The 27,913-nt window shown below is 37.0% G+C and overlaps 1 protein-coding gene across 1 annotated transcript in view; it reads left to right on the top strand.

The window, feature by feature from the left end:
- Positions 1-27,181, top strand: part of RPA1 (replication protein A1) — a 53,832-nt gene extending 26,651 nt beyond the window's left edge. The window contains exons 6-17 of the mRNA XM_016138926.2: positions 8,472-8,564; positions 11,737-11,869; positions 13,148-13,250; positions 14,519-14,587; positions 14,733-14,925; positions 15,084-15,223; positions 15,603-15,751; positions 17,945-18,077; positions 20,073-20,249; positions 22,431-22,538; positions 24,551-24,637; positions 26,173-27,181. Of these exons, the coding sequence (XP_015994412.1) occupies positions 8,472-8,564; positions 11,737-11,869; positions 13,148-13,250; positions 14,519-14,587; positions 14,733-14,925; positions 15,084-15,223; positions 15,603-15,751; positions 17,945-18,077; positions 20,073-20,249; positions 22,431-22,538; positions 24,551-24,637; positions 26,173-26,277 (1,490 nt within the window). The 3' untranslated portion in view covers positions 26,278-27,181. The remainder of the gene's footprint in view (positions 1-8,471; positions 8,565-11,736; positions 11,870-13,147; positions 13,251-14,518; positions 14,588-14,732; positions 14,926-15,083; positions 15,224-15,602; positions 15,752-17,944; positions 18,078-20,072; positions 20,250-22,430; positions 22,539-24,550; positions 24,638-26,172) is intronic.
- Positions 27,182-27,913: the final 732 nt, after the last annotated feature.

Genomic DNA, 27,913 nt, shown 5'->3' with positions numbered 1-27,913 from the left:
TGGCACTTCTGTGACTAGATGTATAGGTTTTTTTACCCTCCCAACGCTAAGCAATTCTTGAATTCTCTGTGGACACCAGCTGGGAGTCCTACAATTCAGTTCAGTTCTGATACTACCTACCTAGAGAGTTAACGGCAGATCTCACAGAGTAAGGGCTCAGTCCCACAGGACTGTCTCCCCCCAAAATAGTTGCAGCAGACAGATTCTGCCAGTGCAGTTATAATCTAGGTTGGGAGATAGATTCCCGGTGCTTTCTATTCTGCCATTTTCCCAAAATTCTCTCTACAGTGATTATCTCTTGATAACGATTTTGATTTTCTTGTGAAAATGTATAGAAAAGCACAATGAAATTAGAAAAAATGGATTACTTTAAACAAGAGACAGTAATCTAGAAAAAGACAAAGTGTTTTCAGTCACAGGCCCCATAAAAGGAAAAGGCTTGTCTTCTCCAAGTCAAAGAAAATAGAGCCTCACTGGTCACCAAAAATAAATTCCAGATTTATTTAAAAGGTTAGAAAATGAAACCATCAAAAATAATTTGTAAAAAGGATGGGGCTGCATAAATTGATGGGAATAATTCACAACGAATATTTGATTATATTGAAAAAATTTTATATTAAATAAAATTTATGTTAAATAAAAATAGGAAGTATGTAAACTTTATCTAGGATAGAATAGTTTAAAAGGTAGGACCGACAAAGGGTTAATACAGGCATACCTCTGAAATATTGCAGGCTTGGTTCTGGACCACCTCAATAAAGTAATAATTGCAGTAAAATGAGTCACGAATTTGGTTTCCTAGTACATATAAAAGTTACGTTCACACTCTAATGTAGTCTATTAAATGTGCGGTAGCATTATGTCTAAAAAATGTACATACCTTAATTAAAAAATATTTTGTTGCTAAAAAATGCTAACCTCATCTGAATCCTCAAGTCATAATCTTTTTACCAGTGGAGCATCTTGCCTTATTTTGATAACGCTGTATCTGCGAAGTACAGTAAAGTGCAATAAAATGAGGTATGCCCGTATCTTTAATATTTACTAAATTTTTTACAAGAAAAAGTTATTACATATATAGCTTATATTGGCTATTTTACTTATAAATGTGACATTTAAAAAATTAAAAATGACTTTCATCTGGTCGGTATAAAGATGCCCAGGGTTTTATATCTGACTTGACTTATTTGAAGTCTTCCACTATGTATTTTCTTCTCTTTCCCAAATTATTTCTCAGTAGGAAATTGAGTGAGTAGGTTTTGTTTTTTAAACTCAGAGAAAATTAAATTCTCACTGTTGCTCCTAATAGAAAAAGGTGCTTAGGTGGTTTCCACTGAAGTATACTAAACACAGCCTTAAACTTATCAAATGTAGTTGAGTTGATCCCAATAATTCTTGTGCCAGAGGTAAACTGCGTCCTGTCTGGTTTCCTATCTGGAGCTCAGTTCTAGCCTTTGCATAAGTGGAGTAATGGAAAGGAAAATTTGAGAGGCTCAGGCCTGAACCCTAGGAGGGCATTCAGCACAATAACAAAATATTAGAAATACAGGGGACTATTTTAGAAATCAGTTGTTTCAACCATGGAAAAAAATGAAGGTAAATAAGATGGTGAGGTAATGTGCCCAAGGTCTCACAGCAGATGAGCTGATTCAAGAAATGAGACTTATTTCTGATTTCCAGTCATTATCCCACTTTCTACTGTACCCAGACCTTCAGAGATTAGCCTTCATATAAAGTTCTTGCCTATTATGTTAATTGTGTGAGTGAATCTATTGCAGGAATGTTATATATGTACATTTGTGGTTACGTGCCAATTAATGACAGGGATACATTCTGAGAAATATGAGGTGATTTCGTTGTTATGTGAACATCATAGTTACACAAACCTAGATGGTACAACTTATGCACCTAGGCTATATCGTACAGCCTATTGCTCTAGGCCGTAAGCCTGGACAGCATGTCACTACCAAACAACCAAGATTAAGTCAGGCACAGAAAAAATAATGCAATCAAGAGACGCAGTAAACAAGATGTATACTGCCAGTGTTACTGCCAGTGTAACACGGCATACTGTTTTACAGCAAACTTTTTCATAAGTAGAAGGAATATACTCTAAAATAACAATAAACATTATAGTAAATGCATAAACTAGTAACAGTCATTTATTAGCATTATGAAGTATTACGTACTATATATAACAGTATGTGCTATACTTTTAAATGACTGGCAGCACAGTAGATTTCTTTATACCAGCATCACCACAGACACATGAGTAATGCTGTTCTCTATGATATTATGATGACGCTAGGAGATAGGAATTTTTCAACTCCATTGTAATCTTATGGGACCATTGTTATATAGGTGGATGTTGAGTGAAATGTTATGCAGCCCATAATGATAAATAGAAATTATTTCTGTTTCATAGTATATTTGTCCTTTAAAACTTGTATAATTTTTTTTTCTCATGAAAAAAAGTTTATTCTTGTCTCTCCTTACCTTCTAACATGCATGGGCTTTCAGACTTTGTCATCACATTCAACAAACTATCGAATATAAATCCAGACCAAAATTAAGGGCCTGCTATGTGCCAGTGTGTTACTCAAACAGAAATGTTTAAGGGGAAAAACCAAGTTTCTCCTTTTAAATCCCAGATGGACAATCCATAATAACTTGTGATGGCATGTACATAAGTCACTTTAGATAGATTGCAACTGTTATTGCACTATTAGCTCATGATCACTACTTAACATGGGCCTTTGTCCATCACTACATATTTTTATTCCATTTGTTCCCTAGAAGGTGCCAATATCCCCAGGTAGTCGAGCTCTTGAAAACATGACTTGATATTTATACATATATATGATGGATTCTAAGACAGTGTGACAAATTCTTAGATTATTCACTATTTATGCCTAATCTAACAATAAAAGTAAGACTTCCTTAGCAGACTTTATAAATAAGTCACATTTTAATCATCTGGTTTTGTTTAATCCACAAAATCAAGTTCACAGCTTTTTCTAGTCTGTTTTCCCTAACCATGTGATCTTCATGTATTATCTGAAACCTTTTGTGTTTTAAGAAATACATGTTCCACCTTTCATTTTGCAACAGAGTCAACTTCCCTTACATTCCTGTGAATGGCTAATGCAGTCACCTCAAAGAGACATGGCATGGTGAGAAACTATCATCTCAAAGACCCTTCCAAATAGTAAAAAGGAAGGGGAAAAAAAAGGTCACCAAGTAAAACAGTCTCCAAAGTTGCCTGGAATGGCTGTTCCTGAATGCTCCAATCACTGAAAACTTCCCTCCTATGATCACCCTGGCCTGGCACTTTGAGCCGTTATAACTTTTAAAAATTGAATATAATTAAGATAATTAGACAGTTTTTAAATAAACATTAATTGTTGAATAGATAACATAGTTATTTGTTTCAGAAGTCAGAACTACAGAATTATGTATTTAGTGGTTTCTTTTTATCTTTCATGTATTTCTTTATGCAAATTTAACCATGTACAAATATTACATATTCTTATTTTATACTCCACTTTGCTTACTATGAATAAAAAGCAGGATACTCTGTGTTGCCTCTTTTTTATTTGGCTTTTTTAAAAAATTAGCCTATAGAAATTTCCATATATGTACTTAGAGATCTTCCTTTTTTTTTTTTTTTTTTTTTTAATCATAGAGTGCTCTGTTGTGTGACTGCACCATAGTCTAACCAGCCCTTTATTGATGGACACTTGGGTTGTTTCCATGCTATTAAAACATTAGTGGAACGAACAGCTTTATACATATGCAGGTGTATGGGCAGAGGGGGTTTGACTGCCAAAAGCGAGATTGTTGGATCTATGGATAAATGCACCTGTGGTAGGTAGGTATGGTTGGCTTTCCTCCATAGGATGGTGTCATTTTTGCATTCCCACCAGCAATGCATGAAAATACTGGTTTCTTTACAGCTGTGTGAACCTATATGAACATTAACAACATACTCTGAATGTTTACCAATCCGTAGATAAAAACTGGCCTCTCTGTATAATTTTAATTTGTATTCTGAGTAAGATGAGCATCTCTTTAAATGTTTAAGGGCTTGTTCTCTGTGAACTGACTGTTATAGAGTTCATTTGTCTTTTGGGTTGTTTGTCTTTTTTTCCTCAATTTCTAAGAGTTCTTTAAAAAGTAGGGGGATCAATCCTTTTTTCTCTGATATGACTTACAAAGCCTTTTTGACTTTGCTTATGCTGTTTTTGCTATGCACTAGTGTTTCTGTTTTTATGAAGTTGAATTTTCCAATAATGTTTTTATGACTTCGGGGTTTTGAGCCATACTTAGGTCTTCCTTACTCCAGAGTTACTAAAGCATTCACCCATGTTTTATTCTACTACTTGTGTGATTTTATATTTTACATTTAAAACATACATGCTGCTTTTGTCTTACCATTGTGGTTTCTTGATTTATGTATGGTGTTTGGGGCTTCACTTTCACATAATTTGGAATTTGTGGGTTTTATCTGTCCTCTAGTTTCACTAAAGATATAGTCTATATGTGGAATGTTTGTATATGGTGTGGGTATTCTCTTTGTTGCTCTTCTAAAAATAGAAACTCCTAGATTTTAATTTGTACCTACACAAAACAGGAATTTGGTGCTTTAAATTGGAGAGGGAATGCTGGAACTTATTCAGGTAAAGTTCTAAAATATTAAATTGGAACATCACATTGTATTATAATAGTGAAGTTTTGTTAAAATGAGCTCATTAGTTTATCTTATTCTCAGTTTTTAGGAAGGAGAGAGCTAAGAAAGCAATACTTAGCATCTGAAATCTTCGGATATCTTAGAGGTGAGGGAGACGTGATAGTGCCCAACTTTTTCACTGTTAGCTAGATTCTTAGTGTTCTTTATCTGTGTTTAATTGGGTTGTTTGGGGATTTTGTGTTTCAGGGGCAAAAGTATTTCAGATAAAGGTAGAAATAAAAGGGTTAAAAGGTAAATTACTGCTTGGGGTCAGATTACAGAATTATAGGAAAAACTCCTTTGTCTCACTTGCCAGTTCCATTAGCTCTTCCCTTCAGGGTATGTTAAGGTGCTGGGGGATGAGAGAAGATTTTGCTGTTCAAGGTTATTTGCTATTGAATTTCATTGTAACCAGATCAATAACATGTTGTTACTTGGATAACCATGTCATTGTTACAATGACTAGTACTTTACAGGTGTATTTCACAGAAATGATTTCTAATTGGCTATTGCAATAGCAAGGAAACTGTTATTAATGAGTAGAGAAATAAAGTTAGGTTTGTATCTTCCTAGCACCTAACCCAGAACCTGTTACATATCAGGCGATCAGTAAAATTAATTGACTAAATCTAGCCCAGAAATAGGCAGAGGAATTCTAAAATGTGCATTGAAATTGTCTTATGGTACTAGTGTGACCTTAAATAAAGATACTTAAAGAATTTTCAAAATGTGAGAAATAAAACTTCAAACATAATTCATGTTTTATAAAATACTGGATTGGATGATTTTAAGAGTCCTATATTAACCACTATATATTTTTGTTAATATGTGTGTATGTTCTATGTACCTACACTATTTCTAACCATAAATTTCATACATAATACCTAGTAGTAGTTCTCATTATTAGTTAGAATTTTTTTCTGCCTTACTCTTTATTTTCCGCCAACAGGAAATTATAACTATTCGATTGACTCATCTTTATATTATTTGTAGTTGTTAAGAAAGCATTTGCTAGTAGAAATTGAGTTTTTGTCATTTTGTGTACTTCATCATCTGTTAGCTAATTTTTATGTTAGTGGCTCACTTGCCATTATAATGATGATAATAAAAATGATACGTGTGCGTGCAAGTAACTTGAGGAGCTAGAGTCTGCTTTTAAATATCCTATTTCCCTCCTAGGTCAGAGCCAGTGATATGAAGCTAGCATAGAACAAGAGTCTTAAGTATTATGACCTTGATTACTGAAATGGTTTGATCTGCAGGTGGCACAAAACATTATCGGAAGTTGAGTCTCTGCATTTCTGCTTTGGGTTATAATTTTAAATTTTAGAAAGATTTTTATTTAGCTGTGGACTAATTTCTTCCATGTCTGGTGGTCAGCAACTGTGTTGCAATGCATTAAATTGAAGGGCAATTGCTGCTATTCAGAATGCACCAGGGTTCTTTCCATTCGTTTGCTTTGAGACTGTCTCTTGAGTCTTGTGCCAGATTTGCAAATATGGTCCAAAGCAGGAATTGAGGATTGCGCTGATAAATGGATTATTAGCTTTACCTAGCTACCAGATATTAAGGTTATTAGTTATGTTCTATATAAATAGAGTTTTGGCTGCCAGAATTGGTTTACAGTTGAAAATTAACTACATGGTGGAGTAGATAGATCTAGGCAGACAAACTTGGGTTCAAAACAAAGTGTTGCCTCTTCCTAGCTGTGTAACTTTTGGCAAGTGACTTAACTTCTTTAATCCAGTTTTCTTATCTGTTAAATGGGTATAATAACACTGTATCATAGGGTGTAATGATGCACTCAGCCAGGTACCTGGTGCATAAAGTAAGCACTCAAAAAATGGTAGCTAGTAGTAATGTCAATTATAGGGCCTAATTGGAATCTTGTTAAATACTGTACTTCATTGAATCTAAGCATCCAATGAGTATAAGACTGTACCATTATATTATGAACTACTAAAAAAATTATAACATTAATTTTAATTCATGCCAAAATGTCAAAAAATGTTCATCTTAGATAAATAAGTTGCCTTTTTAAAAATTGTGGTAAAATATACATAATAAAATTTTACCATTTTTAAGTGTACAGTTTAGTGGCATTAAGTACATTTACATTTACCATCACCATGTCCTGTCCAGCAAGATACTTAAAGAAGGAGGCATGGTAATGAGGAAGGGACTTGAGAATTTGGACATGTTTGGGACAGAGGCAGAGAACAAGAAATGGGTGGAGTATAGCAGGGAGTTGTGTATTTTTATGGTACCATCTTTGATGTTTAAATCTTTTCAATTCTTTTGAATGTTTCATGAAGCAGGTAAAAATATATTTTTCCCAACCACTTAGCCCCTAATATTGTTTGCTGAGCAACTCCTCTTTTCCCTTTTTTTAAAAAAAGGTTCACTGTAGGATTTCAAAATGTTCCTTCACAAGACACATTATCAGAGAAAAAGCAGTTCTCCCATTCAATTTCTTATGATACTTTGTAAATTCAGAGATAGTAGAAAAGCTAAAAAGTAAACAAATTCATTGTCAAGAATCTAGGCTCTTTTTCCTATGTAAATAAGGTCTCTCAATTTTCCTCTCCATAGGAAGAACTAAAGAATAAACAATTCTGTTTAAACTTTTGAATGTTATGCTAAGTTAATTTTACTCTAATGACGCAGTTAACTCTCATTTAGTTGTACCAGTTAAGAGTAATATGCCTATTTGAGTTATGGCCTTGGAAAACCCAGCAGGAATAAATTCAGTGATTGGAGAAGGCAGAGACAGGATGGTAGAAGGTGAGCTTTTTCAGCAGTGCTCACTAGTTTTGTTCTTAGGGCACTCTAGGAAATGTTTTTGAGCCGCACTTGTGTGCTACACGCACTCTTGGTGAGCAGCCCAGATTAGATCGACTTCTGCTCTTAGTGCCATTGCAAAGGCAAAATCAAATTCTGTAACTCTTTTTTTCAATTAGGCATAGTTCGCTATCTTAACATTTTTCACCTTCATAAACATTTGTAGAAAGGATGAGGGGCAAATAAATACTCTAATGGTGTGGCATTTCTTATTTTCTGCTTGAGAGACATGTTCATTTCCCCTCTTTTCCTTTTAATCTTCCTGTTTCCTTGACACACCTGCTTCTGAACTCCATTCTCATCTCTTCCTGCTGTGACAGTTCACTAGCACTTCAGGGCATCTAAGGCTCTTTCAACTCTTATTTTCCACCAACTGTCAGTTGCAAAATAAGGTTGCTTTGTTTGGGAAGGAAAGGGTAGAATCCTTTCTGAATGTCTCCTTTCCTTTGAAGCTCGGGCACTTCAGAGACAATTGAACTTCTTTTTAGGTTTTTCTTACCACCCAGCTTTTTCTTCTAATAGATCCTGCCGTGAACACACAGTTCTGTTGATGACATCGATTTGTTGCTATGGAAAAAGTGGTATTGTCACAGATTCAGCCCAGTGACTTTACTTCAGGTTCATGCAGGAGAAATGGGCAAGGCTTTAGGGGAGAACCTCATTAAAACTGAAAGCTGTCAATTATAAGTAGGTGAAAGGTAAATGGAGCCAACCTTTTATGTAATGAAAACAAAAGTGAACCCCTAGCAAATTCACTGCATGCAGTTGACTGCTCCAGCAAGAATTCTGACCCATGCGAGTCTTTGAGAAAATCAAAAATTCACACTTTCTCATGTATTTCTTCTACTTAAGTTTAAATCTTTTAACCCACATTATTCGTACCTTTCTCTTTGATCCTCAGGACATGGGCAACAGCAGGTAGTTCCTTCTCCAGTCTCAGCAGCCAGTCCACCAACCAGCAAGCCCCAGCAACAGAACGGGAGCTCAGGAGTGGGTAAGACTGTCACATGAGGACTTGTGCTGATTATATGTGTCAGGCTTTTGAATAATATTTTGAAATTTAATCAGCCTAAAGGGAGTTTTCAGAATGCCATTCATGACAGTTGCTTCTTGCAAAGCATAATACCAATTCTTACTGCAAAGTATGTGATTGAAAAAAATAGATTAGAGATAGTCTTTTAAAGATGCTTAATATGCCTTTTTAAATCAGAATGATATACTGTTCTCTGTCAATAGTTTTTCCGGTAGTTTCTCGCATCTTAGGTATTACACCCTCTTCTAATATGTGTGAATTTACATACCTTTTAAATTATAGCCTTTTAACTGAGATCTACTTATTATTAAATTTGGCGTGCCTCTCCAGAGTTCCCATTTGGGGCTCTCATGGGTATTCATCTTTGCTTAAAGACAGTATCATTTATATTGGTCGTAGGTTTGCTTCTCAGTCTCATGGATGAGAAATAGTTTCTTTTTTTAACTTTTATCTGCAGCAGGTCCTGAGAAGCTGTCATGGAATCATTTTGGTTTTTTTCCTGGCTTTTACTGTAGAACCACCATTAAAAATTATGATTTGTAGAATTTGGTTGGATTAATTTTAGACATCCTTTATTTTCTGTTATAGCTTCATATATACCACCTCTCCTCCCCTCAGCTATTAGTTCTATTTCTCAGTGTTAATATTCCCCCCAAAAAGAGCAAGGTTAAGGCATCACTAATGTTTCTGTGAAATTTTCAAGGCATATGAATTTTCTCCATTGGTCTTTGATGCTTTTATCTACCTTGCAAAATCTAACTACCTTCTATCTATCTCCCTTTATAAGTGTAACATATTCATATCTGTTGTTGAAGGGAGGTAGTGGAATAGAGTATCTAAAATGGTAAATACATAGATTACTTAAAATGGTAGGTCGCTTCCTTAAACTAAAATACAAATAGTAGGGTGTTGTTCCTCTCCCTCCCCCAACAGATTTGTTTTTTCAGTTTTGTGCCTTTGGCTTATATTAATATTTAACTTTAAAATTAATTAATGCTGATTATTAATTGATCAGTTAATTGATAGAGTTGCTATGGAAAACAGTATGGAGGTTCCTCAGAAACCTAAGAATAGAATGACTATATGACATGGCAATTCTTCTTCTTGGCTTTTACCCAGAAAACTTGAAAATATTTATCTGCAGAGATATATGTACCTGATGTTCATAGCAGCATTGTTCAGAAGCCAAGGCATAGAAACAACTGGTGTCCATCGATAGATGATTGGATAAAGAAGATGTGGTGCATATATACAATGGGATATTACTCAGCCTTAAGAAAAGATGAAATACTGCCATTTGCAACAACATGGATAAAACTTGAGATTATGCTAAGTGAAATAAGTCAGACAAAAAGTTGAGAACCATATGATTTCACTCATAATGGGATATAAAATTGAAAGCAACAAACGAACAAGACAAACAGAGACCCATGGACAGAGACAACAGTTTAGTGGTTACCAGAGGGAAGAAGAGTGGGGAGGTAGTTAGAGGTAAAGGGGGTCAAATATTTGGTGACGGAAGGAAATTTAACTTTGGGTGGTGAACACACAGTGCATTATACATATGACATATTATTGAATTGTACACTTGAAACCTATTTGATTTTATTAACCAATGTCACCCCAATAATTTTAATAAAATAATAAGAACTGACTTAGATAATATATGCTATAATGAGGAGAAAGAAGATTTATCTTAATGAGCAGAATTTAAGGGGATTATTGGGCAGAGGTGGAATTTGAGGATAGGACTTAACAAGTTGGTAAGACTGTAATAGATAGACAAGACATTAGAATAGGTCAGGACAGAAGGGAGCATGGCGTGTGATAAGGACGTTGAGGTATGGGCCTGGCTAGAACAGAAGAGAACAAGATAAAAGGGTTGGATCTATAAATCGAGAGGAGATATCCGTGATCTTGAGTTTGCTATATGTTAACTTTGTTATTATCAGCAATGGAAACTGTAAAAAAAAGATCAGTTAATGTTCCTTAAACATGCATCAGTTGGGTGGTTAAAAAAAAAAAAAAGACTGGGTATGTGTTGAGGGGAAGCTACCTGCCATGAAAACTGGCTGTGTGTGTTTTATATATTAGGTATGTATGCACACACATCTTCTATAAATTACATGTGCTTCTTTGCATAATCTTGAGGTAATTATTACTGTTGTGTGTGTAGATGTCTCTCTTGACTCCCCCATTTTGAATAGGAAATTTTAAGATCTGGGACTTTTTTACTAAGTGCCGTAAATGCCTAGAATAGCGTAGTAAATGCTGTGGAAACTCAAATAAATGCTGAATGGTAGATTTACGTTTCTAGCCAAATTCCATTCTGAAGAAATGTTTTGATATAGAAGATATGAATTCATTGGACTAAATTATATTTTCTTAATTAGGAGGTTGAAGCTTTACAGAAATAGTGTGCATACAAAGGCATTCATGTGCTTATAGGCTTTAATTTTCTATTCTTTCCAAGTGCAAGGCAGCTGCTTAGGCTGGATCAAGGAAGTGGAAGGAATCCTGGTGGCCAGCCATCTAGTTGTCTTGCCCTTTGCTCCCAATTAAACCCAGTTCCATAGACTTCATTCTGAACTTTTCAATCCTGTAGACCAGTTGAGGACTGGGAGTTCTCTGGGGATGTTTTGAGGTGACATATTTGTAACAAGAATCTTTTACCTTGGATGGTTCATCCACTATGTCCCTTACTTAGCCTTTCCTTTTGCTTTTTTTCTTAGGCAACTAGTGACTTGCCATCAGTTTTACCAGTCAGGGAAGTTGATTTTCTTTCTCTGATTCATTCATTATCTTGCCCATTGACACAAGAGAAAAATTTAAGAAGGGTGGATCTTCGAAGGAGCAGTGTCTGGGTTCATTACCATTATTTTCTTGACCTCAGGGCTTAAGTCAGCAAATAGTGAACTTCTTTGTGCCCAGCCTTCATTCTAGATCACTTTTCTAGCCTCCTGTTTCTGTGTCTGTTTGATCTCCATATTTCTTATGTACTAAAAAGGAAAAACTTTGCCTCTCATTTCATACAATTTCACCAGTGACACCTCAGTAATGGAGAGTTACTTCAAAACTTACTATAAAATTTACATAAAATGATGATCGTCCATCTTTGTGTTTGTTGTTAAAGGTTCCACTGTATCTAAGGCTTATGGAGCCTCAAAGACATTTGGAAAAGCTGGAGGTACCAGCCTATTGAACAGTTCTGGAGGGACACAAGCCAAAGTGGTACCTATTGCCAGCCTCACCCCTTACCAATCCAAGTGAGTTATTCCATAGAATAAGCTTAGAATGTACTCACAAAATAGTATAATAAGTTATTATGGGCTCTTGTCTTAATTATGTTTGTTTGAACCATTACTGCATATAAAATAGGTTTCCTCTTTCTTTTTTTCCAAGAGGGAGGAGGAAACAAATTGTGGCAACCTCGAACTCTCTTATCAGAAGAGAAGGACAAAGAGAGCAATCTGCCATAGCCTTTGGTGTTTCTTTCATTTTGAAATCTAAAATATGTAATGCCTAAAGAATGAGTTGATAGTCTTATGAGTAAAACTAAATATTCTATTTCAGAAGGTATTTCATCGTCTTGTCATATAAACAGGTGACCTTTAGTCTAAAAAAATGTTACTCTGATTTAGTCGGCTAAAAGAACCAGTGCTATTTGTATTATACCACATTAATATACCTTGAACAGATATTTCTTGTATGACTTTTTTCTATTAAAAATTAATTTTAGCAGTAAGTTCTCATCTCAGAATTCTTTCAGAGGTGTTTTTATTTATTCAGTTCTTTGCAATGTAGGGAAGGTATGTTCCCCTGTGAAATTATAAGTAAAGTAACTAACATAACAATGCCTGCGTTCAGTGTGGGCACCAGGACTGGATGTCGGGTCTTGTGCCTATTAATTTATTCTTCAGTTCTTCGCAGTGTAGGGAAGGTATGTTCCCCTGTGAAATTATAAGTAAAGTAACTAACATGACAATGCCTACGTCCAGTATGGGCACCAGGAGTGGATGTGTCGGGTCTTGTGCCTCCTTTTTTAGTGGCTTCTGTCTGAGATCATACCACTTGAGTGTGTTTTCCTTTGGAGGCTCACCAACACCATGTTCCATAACCTCATGTTTCTATTCACTATGTGTTAGGAATGAGACAGAAGTTTAACCCCAGTTATATTAGTTCCTATAATGAAAATAGTAGGCAAATCATAATTGCTGGTATTAGCGCATTTTCTATCTTCAAACCTTTCATTAAGGGGATATTGTTGCCTTGGCGATGCTGTTTTGGAAAAGGGAGTTTATAAATTTAGTTATTTGACAGAAGAATGAGTTTTAAATTACCTTGTATGTTTTACTATTTGCTTATTCTATAAACTGTCAAAATTGTCTGTCATCTTGGGGTTTTAATTAGGTGGATTAAAATATAGCTTACCTTGAAAAAGGAAATATCCAGAAGGTAAGAAAGGCTATAGGAAGATGTTAGGGAATCTTTTAGATCTTTCCCAAGTAAGACTCTGAACTGTAATGTATCAATTTGGTTTTTAGGTGGACTATTTGTGCTCGTGTTACCAACAAAAGTCAGATCCGTACCTGGAGCAATTCCCGAGGGGAAGGGAAGCTTTTCTCTATAGAACTAGTTGATGAAAGTGTGAGTATTTGTCAAGTGGGGAAATAGGGGTAGTCAATTCTGAGAAACAGAAGGCTCATCTCTGTATAGGCCAATGAGATGAAAAACAATAGCCAAAAAGAAACATAATTGTTTTCCACTACCGCAGTGTTTTTATTCTGTCTGGGGGCAAAGGGTTAAAGGTCATAAATAAAACCCTTAACCTTAAACAAAAGCATTTGTAGCAGCAGAAATTAGTTTTCTAAGTGTATAAGTAGCCTCATGGTGATGAGAAACCAGAGATGCTCTGTCTGACTTGCTGGCAGACTTAGTTGAAGCTATAGGAGGTGATGTCTGCTTATGAGCAAACTGGAGCTTTGAGCCACAGTGGAAGGCACACAGCATCCACCTTGATAAGTGAATGGTTTTGTGGGAGATGGAGTCTGACTGGGCAGATTCTCTACATGCTTTACTTAAAACAAAATCGTGAGGAGACAAAAAATCCACGTTGTGGAATCTCCAGTCTTGTTAGCTGTTTCCCTTCTGTCCATTAGTTTTATTTATAATTCCTAATATGTACTTCTAGCATCCTTTTCAAATTGCCGCATATTTCCTATTTGTTCAAACCTCAAAGAGAGCAGAAAAAGATAGGTGATTTGTTTTTGGAAGGTGGAATAACACCCAAATGTATTGACTATGTAATACCTGAATCAATGTCAGACCTAATTTTTTTTTTTTTTTACCAAATTATTGGCCTATTCTGTAAGTTGACTAAATTTTAGCCATTTATTTAAGTTTCTTATCCATCTGTAGCATTTTGACTGACAAAAAGTAGAAGTGAAAATCAGATCACAAGTGACTTGAAAACATGACTTGTTATAACATTTTTTGGCAGTGACTCCTGAATATGAAGTAATTCCTTGCTTAATGCAAATGCGAGGGAAGCTGGTGAATCATTATGGTTCAGCATACTTCCCCGTGGGCTTTAATCGTGTCACTCAGTGTTCAAAGTTGTTTTATTTTTGTTGTCAGAATGTTAAACTCACTGTTGGGTTTGTTTTGGTTGGTTTTTTTTTAGGTTTCTAAAGGTTGAAAAATCATGATTAAACTTAGGTTGTTTCATGGGATTAATAATTTGAATATGTGACTATAAAATGTATGTTTCTGGGGTGTCTGTAGCCCTTTCACAGGTCTCATTTGTGCTATGTTACTGCTTTAAAGATATCATTTGACACTAAAGTGTCCTGTTTTTCACTGGCAAAACTTGGTGAACACTACAATTCTAATTCGCTCTTGCAATGCTTCCACAGGGTGAAATCAGAGCTACTGCTTTCAATGAGCAAGTGGACAAGTTTTTTCCCCTTATTGATGTGAACAAGGTATGGTAGTGTCGAGTCTAGAACTGAAACAGTTGAATGGTGGTATGAGGATGAGGGGACTCTCCACTGGAGAGCTGTGTGGAGGTAAAGGATTTGTCCAGTTTAATGGACTACCCCATAGTCCATGGTTTGGCCTCTTTTGCAGGTCTATTATTTCTCTAAAGGTACTCTGAAGATTGCTAACAAACAATTCACAGCTGTTAAAAATGACTATGAGATGACCTTCAATAATGAGACTTCTGTCATGCCCTGTGAAGATGGTCATCATTTACCCACAGTTCAGTTTGATTTCACGGGGATTGGTGACCTAGAGAGCAAATCTAAGGACTCACTTGTAGGTAAGTCTGCATCTGAGAGCAAAGCGAGTGGTGATTATCAGTTTTGTTGGCAACACATAAGGGAGGTATAAGACTTACCTGCTTACTCTTCAATTCTTGGTCATGCTATAATGAGAGCCTTGACCATCTCCTGCTAAAACATTGTACCTGTGTTCTAGACATAATTGGGATCTGCAAGAGCTATGAAGATGCCACTAAAATTACAGTGAAGTCTAACAACAGAGAAGTTTCTAAGAGAAATATCTATTTGATGGACATGTCAGGGAAAGTGGTGTCGGCAACTCTGTGGGGAGAAGATGTAAGTACTTGTACTAACAGCATGTGCGGAAAGGTGGAGACTTGTCCTGTGAGTTGTGGACCTTTGGCCATGTAGGCCATGTAGATCTTTCCTAACAAAGGATTGGGCTGTCCAGGGAATATATGAAATCCTTTATTTGATTTACTTCTGTGAGATTTAAGTTTTACATAATGAAATGCTGTTTCTTCTAATTCTATATTAGTTTTGATATATCCCTGAGCAAATTCTTGTGTATGAGGTTATCTTGTATAGATTCCACATACCATTTATTGCATTCACTCTAGTCACCATTTTCTTTGTTTTCTGTAAAAATGTTCCATGTAGTCTTCCTGTGAGTGACACTTGTTTGTATTTGTTTGGTATTTTTGTCGTTATGCAGGCTGATAAATTTGATGGTTCTAGACAACCTGTGATGGCTATCAAAGGAGCCAGAGTTTCTGATTTTGGTGGACGAAGCCTGTCTGTACTGTCTTCAAGCACAGTCATTGTGAATCCTGACATCCCAGAGGCCTATAAGCTTCGTGGATGGTAGGTGTTATGGGGCTAAACAAAGGAGCTATTTGAGCCATGGAAGAGCTGGTTCTTTTGGTTCTTAAGATCAGTGTGTGAGCTGTCTACTGAGCAGAGGGCTTCGTTACTGAATGGATCAGTTCCTCTATTTCTTGGTGGCATTATGCCTTCTGAGAGGATGGCTTTAAAGCCCTTAAACTGACAAACCTGTAATCCCATGACAAACCTGGAGAGTTGGAGGAGGAGGCAATTAGAATGGAAGTGTTGCATGCTGACCTCAATCCTACCAAAGCAGGATGAGGCCAGGCTTTAGCGGCTGTGTGCTGAAGGCATTTCTCTTTCCTAGATTTAAAGCTGTGGGCTACTGTAACATGGGGGAGAAAGTGCTTTCTTGTTCTGTCCAGTCTTTGGTGCCGATTGCATCTTCTAGTATGTGTTCACAGGATTCTGATAAAGTACGGTGAGAACAATGGGCTTTTGTTGGCATTTTATTGTTATTCCCAAAGCACTCGGGGTGAGGAGAGCCTATTAAAATCTCGCTATATCTAGCTTTTTAGGGTGTTAAAACTCTGCCTCAGAAGAGCACTTCAAACCGAAACATGGTATGCAAGAATTGATGTGGTCAGGGAGAACACTTTAGCTTAAATAATTTGTATAGCTGTAGTCACAGGAGGGGAGTGTGTCTGTTTCCAGCTACGTCTTAGGGTTTAAGCAACTAAAAAAGTAGTTCGCATTACATACTCCCCACTTTTGTTTAGAGTCTGATGTGAACCAATACCACTAGTAATTGAATAGTTTCATGAAACATCTACTAGAGTGTTCAATGTCAGTTAAGCCAGCCTCATGTATCTATATTTAACTATCTGGTAGTTGGTGTTGCATTATAAGACAGGGGGCCTGTTAATAGTTGACCAGAAATAACCACAGCTTTGGGTCCTTATTGCTTGATTTTCTTTCAGGCTCTGGGGCTTGATCCCAGATTAATTGCATGCCTGCCTTAAGGTCTTTATATTTACTTGTCAATAACCATGATCCTGGTCCACATAAAAAGACATAGCTGTCTCCAAAATAAAATAACTGGGTATTGATCAGAGTGGTTCAATGCACATGCTCCACCTAGGAAAGAATTAGAGATGTTTAGATCTTGGTTATAACAATGCAGAATTTTTATTGTAAGAAGGGCTCCCTCTCTTCTTGCTCTGTTGACTCCTGATGAGCTCTCTTGGTGGCAAATGTCTCCTTGGAGGTTTTGAAACCGTAAACTTGTGTAGCAAGTAGTGGCGAAACAGATTTATGGACCTTGCCGTGCCTCTGTGACGGATTTAGCTGCTTACCTGACAGAATGAGAAAGCAGTTGTCTGCAGTATAGAGCAGCATTCATTCCATTAGACGGTGTCTTTTTAAGGAGCCTGTTCTGCGTGTGGTTAGCTTTTAGTTACCTTCCTTATGGATGACATCGGCATGTTTTTAATCTCAGACTTTCTCTTTCCTGCCACAAATGTTTCTGAGCCACTTTTTCCCTGGTTTTCTTTCCTTCATATTGGCTGATACTCAATCAAGAGGTATACTCAATTTTAATAATAATTTAATACAAATTAATTTTAATTTTAGTATTGGCATAAGTAAAACTCCCACTAAGAAGGTAAATCTGCAAGAAAACAGGTAATACCTTCTAATAAATTATTTTGGGTTATATAATCTTTTAGACTCTATATCAGGCTTAAAAGATCTTTTTCACCATGGGAACATTTTCTTGCCACCCTGTTATAATATGTTGACTGTCACTTTCTGTACTGACACATTTCAGTGATGATAAAAATGCAGCTGCTGATGGAGAAGGAGCATTAGTAGCCCCAAGAACTAAACTGAAGCTCTACATTACTGCTTTTTAGTTGTCGACTTTCAAGGTTACTCTTTTTAGGCCTTAGGCCCTCAGGCCTGTGTTGCTATGCAGGGCTAATTTAAGAAAAGGTTCGGTGGTACTTCAGCACTGTCTTTCTTGACCGCTGGGGGGCATCAAAGCAATTGAGATAGAAAGGTCATTCAGTATCTTCAGCAGGCTTAAGATACAGTGAGGAAGACACTAACTGCAGCCCATGTGACCATGACCTGTGAAAGTTGGGTGGGAGGTAAGTAGCCTATATCTGGCATAAATAAATAAGTAGCGTGTTCAGTAAGTATATAAAGTACCTGTCATATTTTATTTCTCAGGTTCGACTCAGAAGGACAAGCCTTAGATGGTGTTTCCATCTCAGATCTAAAGAGTGGAGGGATAGCAGGGAGCAACACCAACTGGAAAACTTTATATGAGGCTAAATCAGAGAACCTGGGCCAAGGCGACAAGGTAGCCTACATTCCTAACTTTCCTCACCAAAGCATGTAAAGTTTGCAAAAGGATGTGTTTTCAAGCCTCATTTCTGGTACCAGCTGCCAGAAAGCTGATCCTTAACTGGGGCTCTGACCAGAGTTTGGCTTGATGGTTGGGAATCACTGCCAGGATGAAGGAGCCGTGCTTCCTAATATGAGTATGTTGTATCCCTTTGCTATGTGGGGCAGAAAAATGTTAAGAACTCTGACTTAGGGAATTGTTTTAATTCTTAGAGGGATCTTAATGAAGTGGTCATAACCAAGTGGTGTATTATAATGAAACTGCCTTTGAGTCCATATTCGATTGTTCCTGCAGATTGAAATGCCCACATTCCAATAAGACAGTTTTTGAGGTTATATATATAGCTCACACTGAGCATTATTAGTCAGGCCCAGTATCAGACATCAGGCAGTTCACATGTACTTTCACTGGCTGTAGAATATTAACCCCTCCTGGGCCAAGAGTTGCCAGTACTCTCTGACAAGAATTGGGTCTGGTATTCGAGTTTAGTTGCAGCTTCTTTTTCAATGTTTGTATGTAGTGACTCTGCTCTCATCTTGATCTAAATCTGTACTCTGCCAGCAGTTTAATATTTAAATTATTTATTTGTACTTTATGCTGCCCTAGAATAGCAATTCCTGCATTATTTTCATATTATACAATATGGTTTTTATTCCTTACTGGCTGATTTTGCTGTACTCCATTATCCATCATTGTCATCAGCTGTAACTTACAGTGCTGTTATACAGCACCTTCAGAGCTAAGCATTGGACAGATCCGAGTTGTCCTATCATAGGAACAGCCACTCTTCGGGTCCTCTTGTCATTCAGTTTCTCTTTTAGATCTAAAGGTAGTCAGTATATAATAAAAAATCGGGCCTAAAAAGTACCTATTTGTACCCAAACTTTTAAGTCATGCTTTGAATCTGAACCTTACCTGGAAATACAGAAAAACTCTTTAGGCATTCTAGGAGACTTACTTTCTGTTCTTTAGATTAAGGACTCATCCAAGCTCTTTAAACATCCACATGATTATTTTGCCTTTTTTGATCTGAGACATCGGAAACTCCCAGAAGTTGCTGACCTGGCTCTGAATTCAGAGTATACACAGAGGAAATTGTTCACCCCCCAAAAGGATCCAGCTCATTTTTTTTCAGTGAGAATTGAAAATCAAAACAAAGAGCAACAGCATAAAGCCCCAGCACGTGAACTAGCCCTTGCTGCATTTACTTATCAGTGATTTCTTTACTTCGAATGCCCTTTGTTCACTTACTTTTCCTTTGTACTGAATTTGATGGCTTAGACAAGGGCTTGACAAACCCACAGACCAGATCCTGTTGTAAATAACGTTTCCTTGGAACATAGCCACATGTTTTTATTTACGTATTGTCTGTGAATGCTTTGCTCACACGGCAGAGTAGCTCCAACAGAGGCTACTCAAATGACCAAATGGCTTGTAAAGCCTAAAATATTTACTGATTGGCTTTTTACAGAAAAAAAGTGTGCTGACCCCTGGCCTATACAAAGATAAAGGTGAATCTAGGCCCAAGAAATCACTGCTGTTGTTTTCAGTGTGGGAGGATGTTTGACCATAGCTGCATTAGATTTTACTGCATTACTCTGTACTTCCTAGATCTGTTATCTTTGGAGTGTCAGAGGAATAAGAATAAGTCTTTGTCTCTTGAAGTCTTTGTCTTTACACTATTCGGTTTTAATTAATTAAGTCTAATTTAGAATTAACTTTTTTATCGTTAAGGACTTATATGCTTTAGAACTTGGTTAATTACCTTCATGAGTTTTATGGTTAGCAAAAGTGATTTCTAAAACTATAGAATGATTTACTCCCTATAATCACGTTGCAATTGGACTATTTAAATACTTATATGTAAGGGCATGCTTTGGGCTGCCTCTGAGTCCAGTCCTAAACATAGGCTTGGTGCTCAGTGTCTCATATAACTGTTTTCTCCCGAAGGCAGACTATTTTAGCTCTGTGGCAACAGTGGTGTATCTTCGCAAAGAGAACTCTATGTATCAGGCCTGCCCAACTCAGGACTGCAATAAGAAAGTGATTGATCAACAGAATGGATTGTACCGCTGTGAGAAGTGTGACCGTGAATTTCCAAATTTCAAGTACCGCATGATCCTGTCAGTAAGTAGAATGGGTAGATGCGAACCACTGTGGTGTTCAAGTCCCTACCAAGTGCCAGGCACTATAGAAACAGTAAAAACAAGACCACTTGGGGCAGGAAGCCTGCAGAGGAGTAAGTGCTAAAGAGCTTGTTATTGTTTCATAAATACAAAAGTAAGGAGCCTTTCAATTGAATAGTAGTCTTTTTGCTCCTACTAAAAGCTTTTTTTCATACCAGAAAGTTGCATTTAGATACCCAGCTGATGTCAGTCTGCTGCGCATGTAGTACAGTTACAGCATTGGTGGCACTTGCCTGCTAACTGTTATGAAGATTAATTAATTCGAAATAGCATTTCTGGAGAGTAGTAATTATATAGCCGATGCCTATATTTAGTTATTTTTCTTGTGGATAATCTGTTCCTCTAGCCTTAGGAAAGCTGGCTTCAGAGGAACGTGACTGCATGCTGATGTGGGATCGTAGCTTGTTTGCATCGTAAGAATTGCTTCTTTAAAGGTTTTACAAACCTTTAAGATGAAGGGTGTATGTTTTTAAAAACATTATAATACCGAATGATAATAAAGGTACAAGGAAATAGGCACTCTCATATTTTTCTAGAAGATGATTTGGCAGTAGTGTATAGGAAGCCTTAACAATGTTTATATTTTCTGGCACAGTAAACACGTGGAAGGAATTTCATCTAAAGAAGTAGAGATGTTACATCTCTATAAAATTGTCTTTTACCTTGTTTATTTTGAAAACTTGGATACAACTTAAAACATCCTTAATATTCTACTGGTTAATTCCTTTATTAAATATCTGTAGAGTGGAATACCATGAAGGCAGTAGAATTTGCTTTTTGATAGTTTCCACAGTTAAAACCATTGTTAATGAAGACTGTTAAATGACATAAATAAATGTTCAGTCATTATTAATTGAAAATAGCAGATTTAAAATGGCATATTTTATATAGTCTTGAGGTATATATACAGACCAAAAACAACAACAACAACAACTAGGAGGATAAATACTAGACTATCGATAATGGTTATTTCTCGTTGATTTGTCTTCTTTATATTTTCCTGCAGTGAATACTTTTGTAATAGGAAATTTTTAAAAAATCTTTTCAGATAAAAAAATAAAGGATTCCACTTACCCTTTCTACATTCCGATTGCCTCCTTAAAGTGTTAGTTCAGCAGGAAAGTTATATCTTTGAGCTTCTTATTTTCTGTGAACTGTAAACCTGATTGAAGAAAATGGTTCGGTAGTTTTATTGCATCAGCCTTTCTGTTAAACTTGACGTGGAATCTCTGGCACACCAGTTCCGTGTAACGCTTACCCGTGTGTCTATCGTTGCTGTTTTCACCCTGGAAAGTGGATGCCCTTTGCCTCCAGGAGGATAGCATGGGCCGAACTGTTGGTATGAGCCCCAGTATGCGATATACCCCCTTTTTTTGTGAGTGTTTTAACTTCTCTTGTCCCCTTATTTTTTTATCATAGCTTTGTATAAAAAAGCCTTATATATATATGCAAAGTGAAAATGTGAAATCATCAAAATGATACCTTTTAAAAAAAAACAAAACTCTGCACTCTTATTTCTACTAAACCTTTTACTTTTCTCTTTTAGTAACTGGATTCTTTGTGACCCACTTTTTGCCTTGACTTCCCTATTTAATTTTACACCGTGCTCCTATTGGACACGCTATTGATCATATTCTGTGCTAGGTAAATTTAGTGTCCAGCTCAGGCATTTAAATCATCTGGCATGTAGTGGTGACTGAGGGCTATTCCATGGAGCTCCTCTTAATGACTGAAGGATGTACAATTTAAAATGCAGAGACCCTGCTGTGACTCATTGAAGGCGCACATTCAAACCTTTAGTCCAAAGGCCACTGGAGGGACACTAATCTGGCGTGCCTGGATTCTGCATCTGAAGGAGAGTTTAGTTGGGCCGTATCTCCACTGAGATCTGAATTCGTGCTTCCACAGCATATTGTTTTCCTGCCGTGATCCAGACTTACCTTAAAAATTTTTTTTTCTATACTTTTTTCACATTCTTTGGAAAGAATATAATATATATGGTGGTAATGGTTTTTTCCCCGGTGAATATTTTAATGAGTGGAAAAGTTAACCTCTCCATCTCCTGAGTGTGTCTTCCTTTTATTATTTCTTTGCCGAAATAATGTAGAGTTGTGTTTTTTAGGTAAATATTGCAGATTTTCAAGAAAATCAGTGGGTGACTTGTTTCCAAGAATCTGCAGAGGCTATCCTCGGACAAAGCACTGCTTATCTCGGGGAGTTAAAAGAGAAGGTTGGCCACATCTTTCATTATTACTGTAATAGCTCTTGTACTGTAACACTGCTCTTTAATATTTTTTGGTTTGTTTCTGTTAGGCATTGTGTATAGTTTCTCAGTCTCATGATTATTCAGGGTGCTCATCTGATTTTGTCTAATTTTGTCTGCCTTGTGCTAACAATGAGGTATGAAGTAATGTAGATCCGAGTGCCTTAAAAACAGCACTATTTCTCTTATTACCATTAGCATAGCAGAGTTGGTTTTGCCTGCGATGACTTGGGATATGGAAGGTATCTTCTGAAATAACCTGAAGTACAAGTGTGCCTTTTTAACATCATAAACACCTTCTTTAATAGTTGAGTCAAATCGTTGTTTAAATTCACATATTAAGTACTTGCTATTTCAGGTAGTCAGAGGCAGTTCTTATGAAGTAACTTTCTTTCATGAATTAACTTGATTTCATTTTTATAAATTTATATTTTTACATTTTAGATTTATCTAATGCAGAGAATAGATTACTAATTATGCTAAATTTAGGGAAGATAATTGCTCAAAATGTATAAAGGCCAATAAAAGCTGTATTTTCTGGGCCACACAAATTGGCATTTGTCTATAGATTCCCGCCCCCCCCCCCCCCGCCCATTTCCTCCAAATTGATTGAAATACTTATAAAACCATAAGAAAAAGGGAATTGATGTTTGTTTTGGCACGTTTTTCTTACTTTTTTCTGTCTTAGTTCTGTCCCATTCCCCCACCTCTTTTCTAAATTGTACGATCTCTGGAAATGATCCCAACAGGTGCTTTTATAGAAATAACTAGAATTGACTTTAAAGGATGATGGTATCTTCTATCTGTTTTGCCTGGTCCTCTATTTTCATATCAAATTTTAAGGCTCAAGGCAGCCTTTCAGGGATTTTTATGAGTTCATTACATTTGACTGTTTTTATTGCTGGCGAATGAGGACATATAGAAATTCTTCCCTCAGGAACCATGATATTCTTGGAGTATGTATTCCATGTTTTTCCTAATCTTGGAAGAATAAGGGCAGCTGGTATAATTTTCTGAAGGTTTAACACATTGTTTTATTTACATATCTGAAAACCCAGAAGACTTGTTTTGTGTGCGAAATAACCTTTACACAAAAGAGTTTTATGTAACAAAGCCATTTTCATGTTCCATGTGGCTTGCAAAGATAACACTTAGCTGATATGAACTATTAATTTTACATAGTTATTGTAAATTTATTTTATGCTTATTTATATAAAATGTTTTCTCTAATCCCGCTGTTTACCAGACTTCATTTTAACAAAGAGCTTAATCAAATAGTATTTGAGAAGTGAGAGAAAGAGGGAGAGTACTATGTTTTTTAAACCCTCTGACCTTGCCCGCTTTACCTGCTGTGTTCACGTGCTCACCAAATTAGTAGTCGTAAATACTGAGGCCAAAATAATGTATATGACAACTTAAACTTTTTTCTGAATGGTTTTCTTAATTTTTAATTTGTAATAAAGATGCCAGGCCTCAGATCTTGTCCATCACAAACTTTTGAAGTTTAGAAATGTTGTTTCCCAGAAGTGTTTTCAATTTTTTTATTGTGATAAAATATTCATAACATAAAATTTATAATTTTAACCATTTTTAAGTATAAGTTCAGTGACAATAAGTATCTTCATATTGCTGTACAACCATCATCACCATCCATCTCCAGAACTTTTTCATCCCCTCAAACTCTGTACCCATTAAATACAAACTCCCCTTTCCCAACCCCCACCCTCACCCATGTCAAATCACCATTCTTTCTGTCTCTCTGAATTTAACTACTCTAGGTAGAGTGTTTTCATTTTTAATAAAATTCTACTTAAACAGTTTTACGTAATGAAATGTCACCTGTAGATTAGTCATTCTCGAGTAACTTCAAACCACTTGGGTGATCATTTTCTCAGAGAGATTTTTCTCTTTTTAAAAGGCTAATAGATGTTTTCAAGTGGTTCAGTATTATTTAACCTAAAGTTTTATATTTTTTGCAGAATGAACAGGCATTCGAAGAAATATTCCAGGATGCCAACTTTCGATCTTTCATATTCAAGATCAGGGTCAAACTAGAGACCTTCAATGTAAGTAAGGTCACCCAGGCTGCGGAAGGGTTAACAGTGGTAAACTGCTGTGTGCCATCCACAAGGACATTAATTACAACAGATAATTACAATATTATCTGTCAATGAATTGCTTACTGTGTGCCAGACCCAGTGCCGAGCACCCTGTTTTACTCATTGAATCTTCCAAACACTGAGATACCATTATTATCCTTGCTTTCAGATGAAGAAGTGGGCTTAGACGTTAAGTGTTTTGTCCAGTGTCAGGCATCTAGAGAGGAAAATGCTATTTGGCCTTTTGAGTTAAAACCTAGGGTTTTCTGTTTGTGTACTGACAAAGAATGGTAATGTGTCTAGTGGACTCACATCTTCCCACAAGGTTTGGGTTCTGAAGGCAGTATATGAAACAGAAACCACATGTAGTTAGAACTACCTTGAAAATTCCTTATATTGCCCACAATATCAACAGTTGTATAGTCATAATAAAATAGTATTTATTGAGCACTTACTATCTACCCAATAATGTTTTGCATCCTTTACTTTCCGTGTATCATCTGACTTGATCCTGACAATAATCCTATATGTAGGAACTATTGTTATCCCCACCATTTTACCGTCAAAAAATGTCGGCATAGAGAGAATAAGTAACTTGCCTAAAGTCATATGCTAGCAAGTGACAGAGCTAAGTTAAGAGCTTTATTTGTTTAACCATGCTTAGAGATGTGACCAAGCTGAGTAATTACTGAGCACGTGTAAGTTTGTGAGCCCCAGAGCCAGACTCTGCAACCTCTCTGAGCATCACCCCGTTCTGCTCCTAAAGACACTGTTCAGTTGTAATGAATGAGTGAGGAGGGAGAATTCTAAGAGCATCTCTACTTGTTTCAAGGTTAACTCGTTCTGTTTTATCATTAGACTTTAATCTAATAATGGTGATAGATGTGTTTATTTTTGTAAGCATTAAATGAGATAGGGAGTCAAATATCTGTGATACAGTATCTGAGTGCTGTGGAGTTAGCGAGGGATTTGAAGGGTCATTCAGTCCCCTCGTGGTATGGACAAGGAAGGTGAAGTGCAGAGAGGTTGCCTCTGGCGGACCTGAGATGGAATCCAAACCAGGTCTTCCTCCTTTGCTGCAGGTGCTTTTGTCTTTCACACCACACTCAGTTTTTAGCTCTAGCTGTGTGGCTTTAGGCAAGTCACTTACGTTTTCTGGGTTCCTATTTCCCCTCTGTAAAGAGAATAAATTGAACTTGATAAGCCCTCAAAGGTCCATCCCATTTGGAATTCTAGGTTTCTGAATGTTTGGGAACACCGGGAAAGGACGAAAGGGGCTTATGTCGAAAGAGGCTTCCGTTCAGTTTCCCAGCCCCAGAAATTCTGGACTTGGCTCTTGCTCACAACTTTTTCTTTATTGGAGTTACTGAACTCTGAATCCAGCATGTGTTTGTGTTTTCTCTTGCTGGGATCATTGAAGCCACTGAAGCAAAGAGGGTTGTAACCACTGCTCCATGCCAGGGGCCTGCCTTCATTCACAAACTGTTTTTCTCTTCTCAAAGGATGAGTCTCGAATTAAGGCCGTTGTGATGGATGTGAAACCTGTGGACTTCAGAGAATATGGCAGAAGGCTGATCATGAACATCAGGAAAAACGCACTGATATGAGAGGATTAATGATGATTGGGCAGAAGTTTGAAAATAAAGAGCGGAAATGAAATCGACTTCTTCTCACCCCTGTGTGACAGTTTCACATTAACTACATAGTGCTTAATGCCTCTTTATGTTGGACTAAGCAATTTCCTCTTACATGCAACCTGGAACCCATTGGTAGACAAAGGACAATATGCTCAGATGGCTGTGGTGTAAACTCTCAGACCTAAGGGGTCAGCTGGTCAGTAGTGTGGTGCCAGTCACTCCCGCTGTCTTCAGGCTCTTGTCAGTTTTATTAAGATTTCATTATCTTCAAGCAGAAATTATGTCACAAGTAATTGACCCTGAATCTACAGACAGTAAAATAAATTATGTAGCTAGTGTTTCTCTTCTCCGGTGTGACACCTTTGCAACTTGGGTTCCTTCTCAGGAGGGAGAGCCGAGACGTGGCTTTGTGGAACCTGGGTATTTCAGTAAGCATGTCTTCCTAGAATTCAAAGGCTCTGGCTTCCTGGAGGTGCCACATAGTTGTTAATGCTTGGAATGGCAATAGGGTAGAATTATTAATCAAAAACATATCTTTTATATCTGAAGACTATCCTTCCTTCAGGGTTTAATAGACCGAGTCAGATGAGTCTGATATTAATCAAAATTGTCTCTTCTGAGGCAGGCTGATAAGCATTGACTTGCTGTTCCCTAGGGACTTCCAGGCAACTACAAAGCATTGCTTCAGTTTTTCACTTCAATTAATGTTGCGTTTTAGTTGGTGAATGCATAGTCTTTCTACCTGTACATATTTTTTGCATGTGTGTTCCATTCCTTGATTGATGCTGTATTAAATAAGGTTTTTGAAGGGAGAAGCCCTTTGTTTCCCTTGCTTTGTTTTAATAAACAGTGTATTCTTTGCTTATGAATGCTACTTTCTTTGAATGCAGAGAGTTCTTGTAACTGGAAAGCAATTAATTAGCCTCCATAATAAATGTTCACTTGGGGGAGATGTTAACTCATTACAAACTCAAAGATTATTAGTCCAAGGCACAGAGATCATTTTTCCTGATGTTTGCAACCCTGAAATGCCCTGAACTGCATCTTTAAAAGAATGAAAACACTGAAAACAAAAAGCCATTGTGCCCAAGAATGCTGATGATCCCGGCACTTTGGGATTTTATTGATGTTTACACAGCAGCCTAACACCAACCAGGCTTTGAAATGTATACAGACAGTGAGCTGGTAAGAAAACAGTAATTATGCTACTGGGCTTTTCAGTCAGCATGAGCATGCTTGCTCTGTGTGTTCCTAATCATATTAATTATCTATCTGGTCGCTGCAACCCACCGCTTGGTGTTTGCTGCACACTCCTCTCCAAGTATCCAGGCAGCGTTGCAGTCAGCCTACAGCAGTAGGACCTGGTTTTTTATCTGGGGAAGGGCAGCATGTGGAGGCCCTTCGTGGAGCTGTAGAGTAATGATATCCTGTGTTTCATTCTTAGCTGCCCTCTTGGGAGGAACCAGCTGGCTCTAGCCAGGATGGCCCCCACTGCTCAGAACAGACATAGAGGGTCTTTTTCTCAGGCCCATTAATTGGACACTTTCTCATCTCAGAAGACAGTCACTGGGCTGCACTAGATTCTCTGGCCAAGGCCTCAGTGATT

This window comes from Rousettus aegyptiacus, unplaced genomic scaffold (genome assembly GCF_014176215.1).
Source record: "Rousettus aegyptiacus isolate mRouAeg1 unplaced genomic scaffold, mRouAeg1.p scaffold_m13_p_6, whole genome shotgun sequence".
Lineage (NCBI taxonomy): Eukaryota > Metazoa > Chordata > Mammalia > Chiroptera > Pteropodidae > Rousettus > Rousettus aegyptiacus.
Note: the sequence above shows the minus strand (reverse complement) of the source record. Positions and strands in the feature narration are given on the sequence as shown.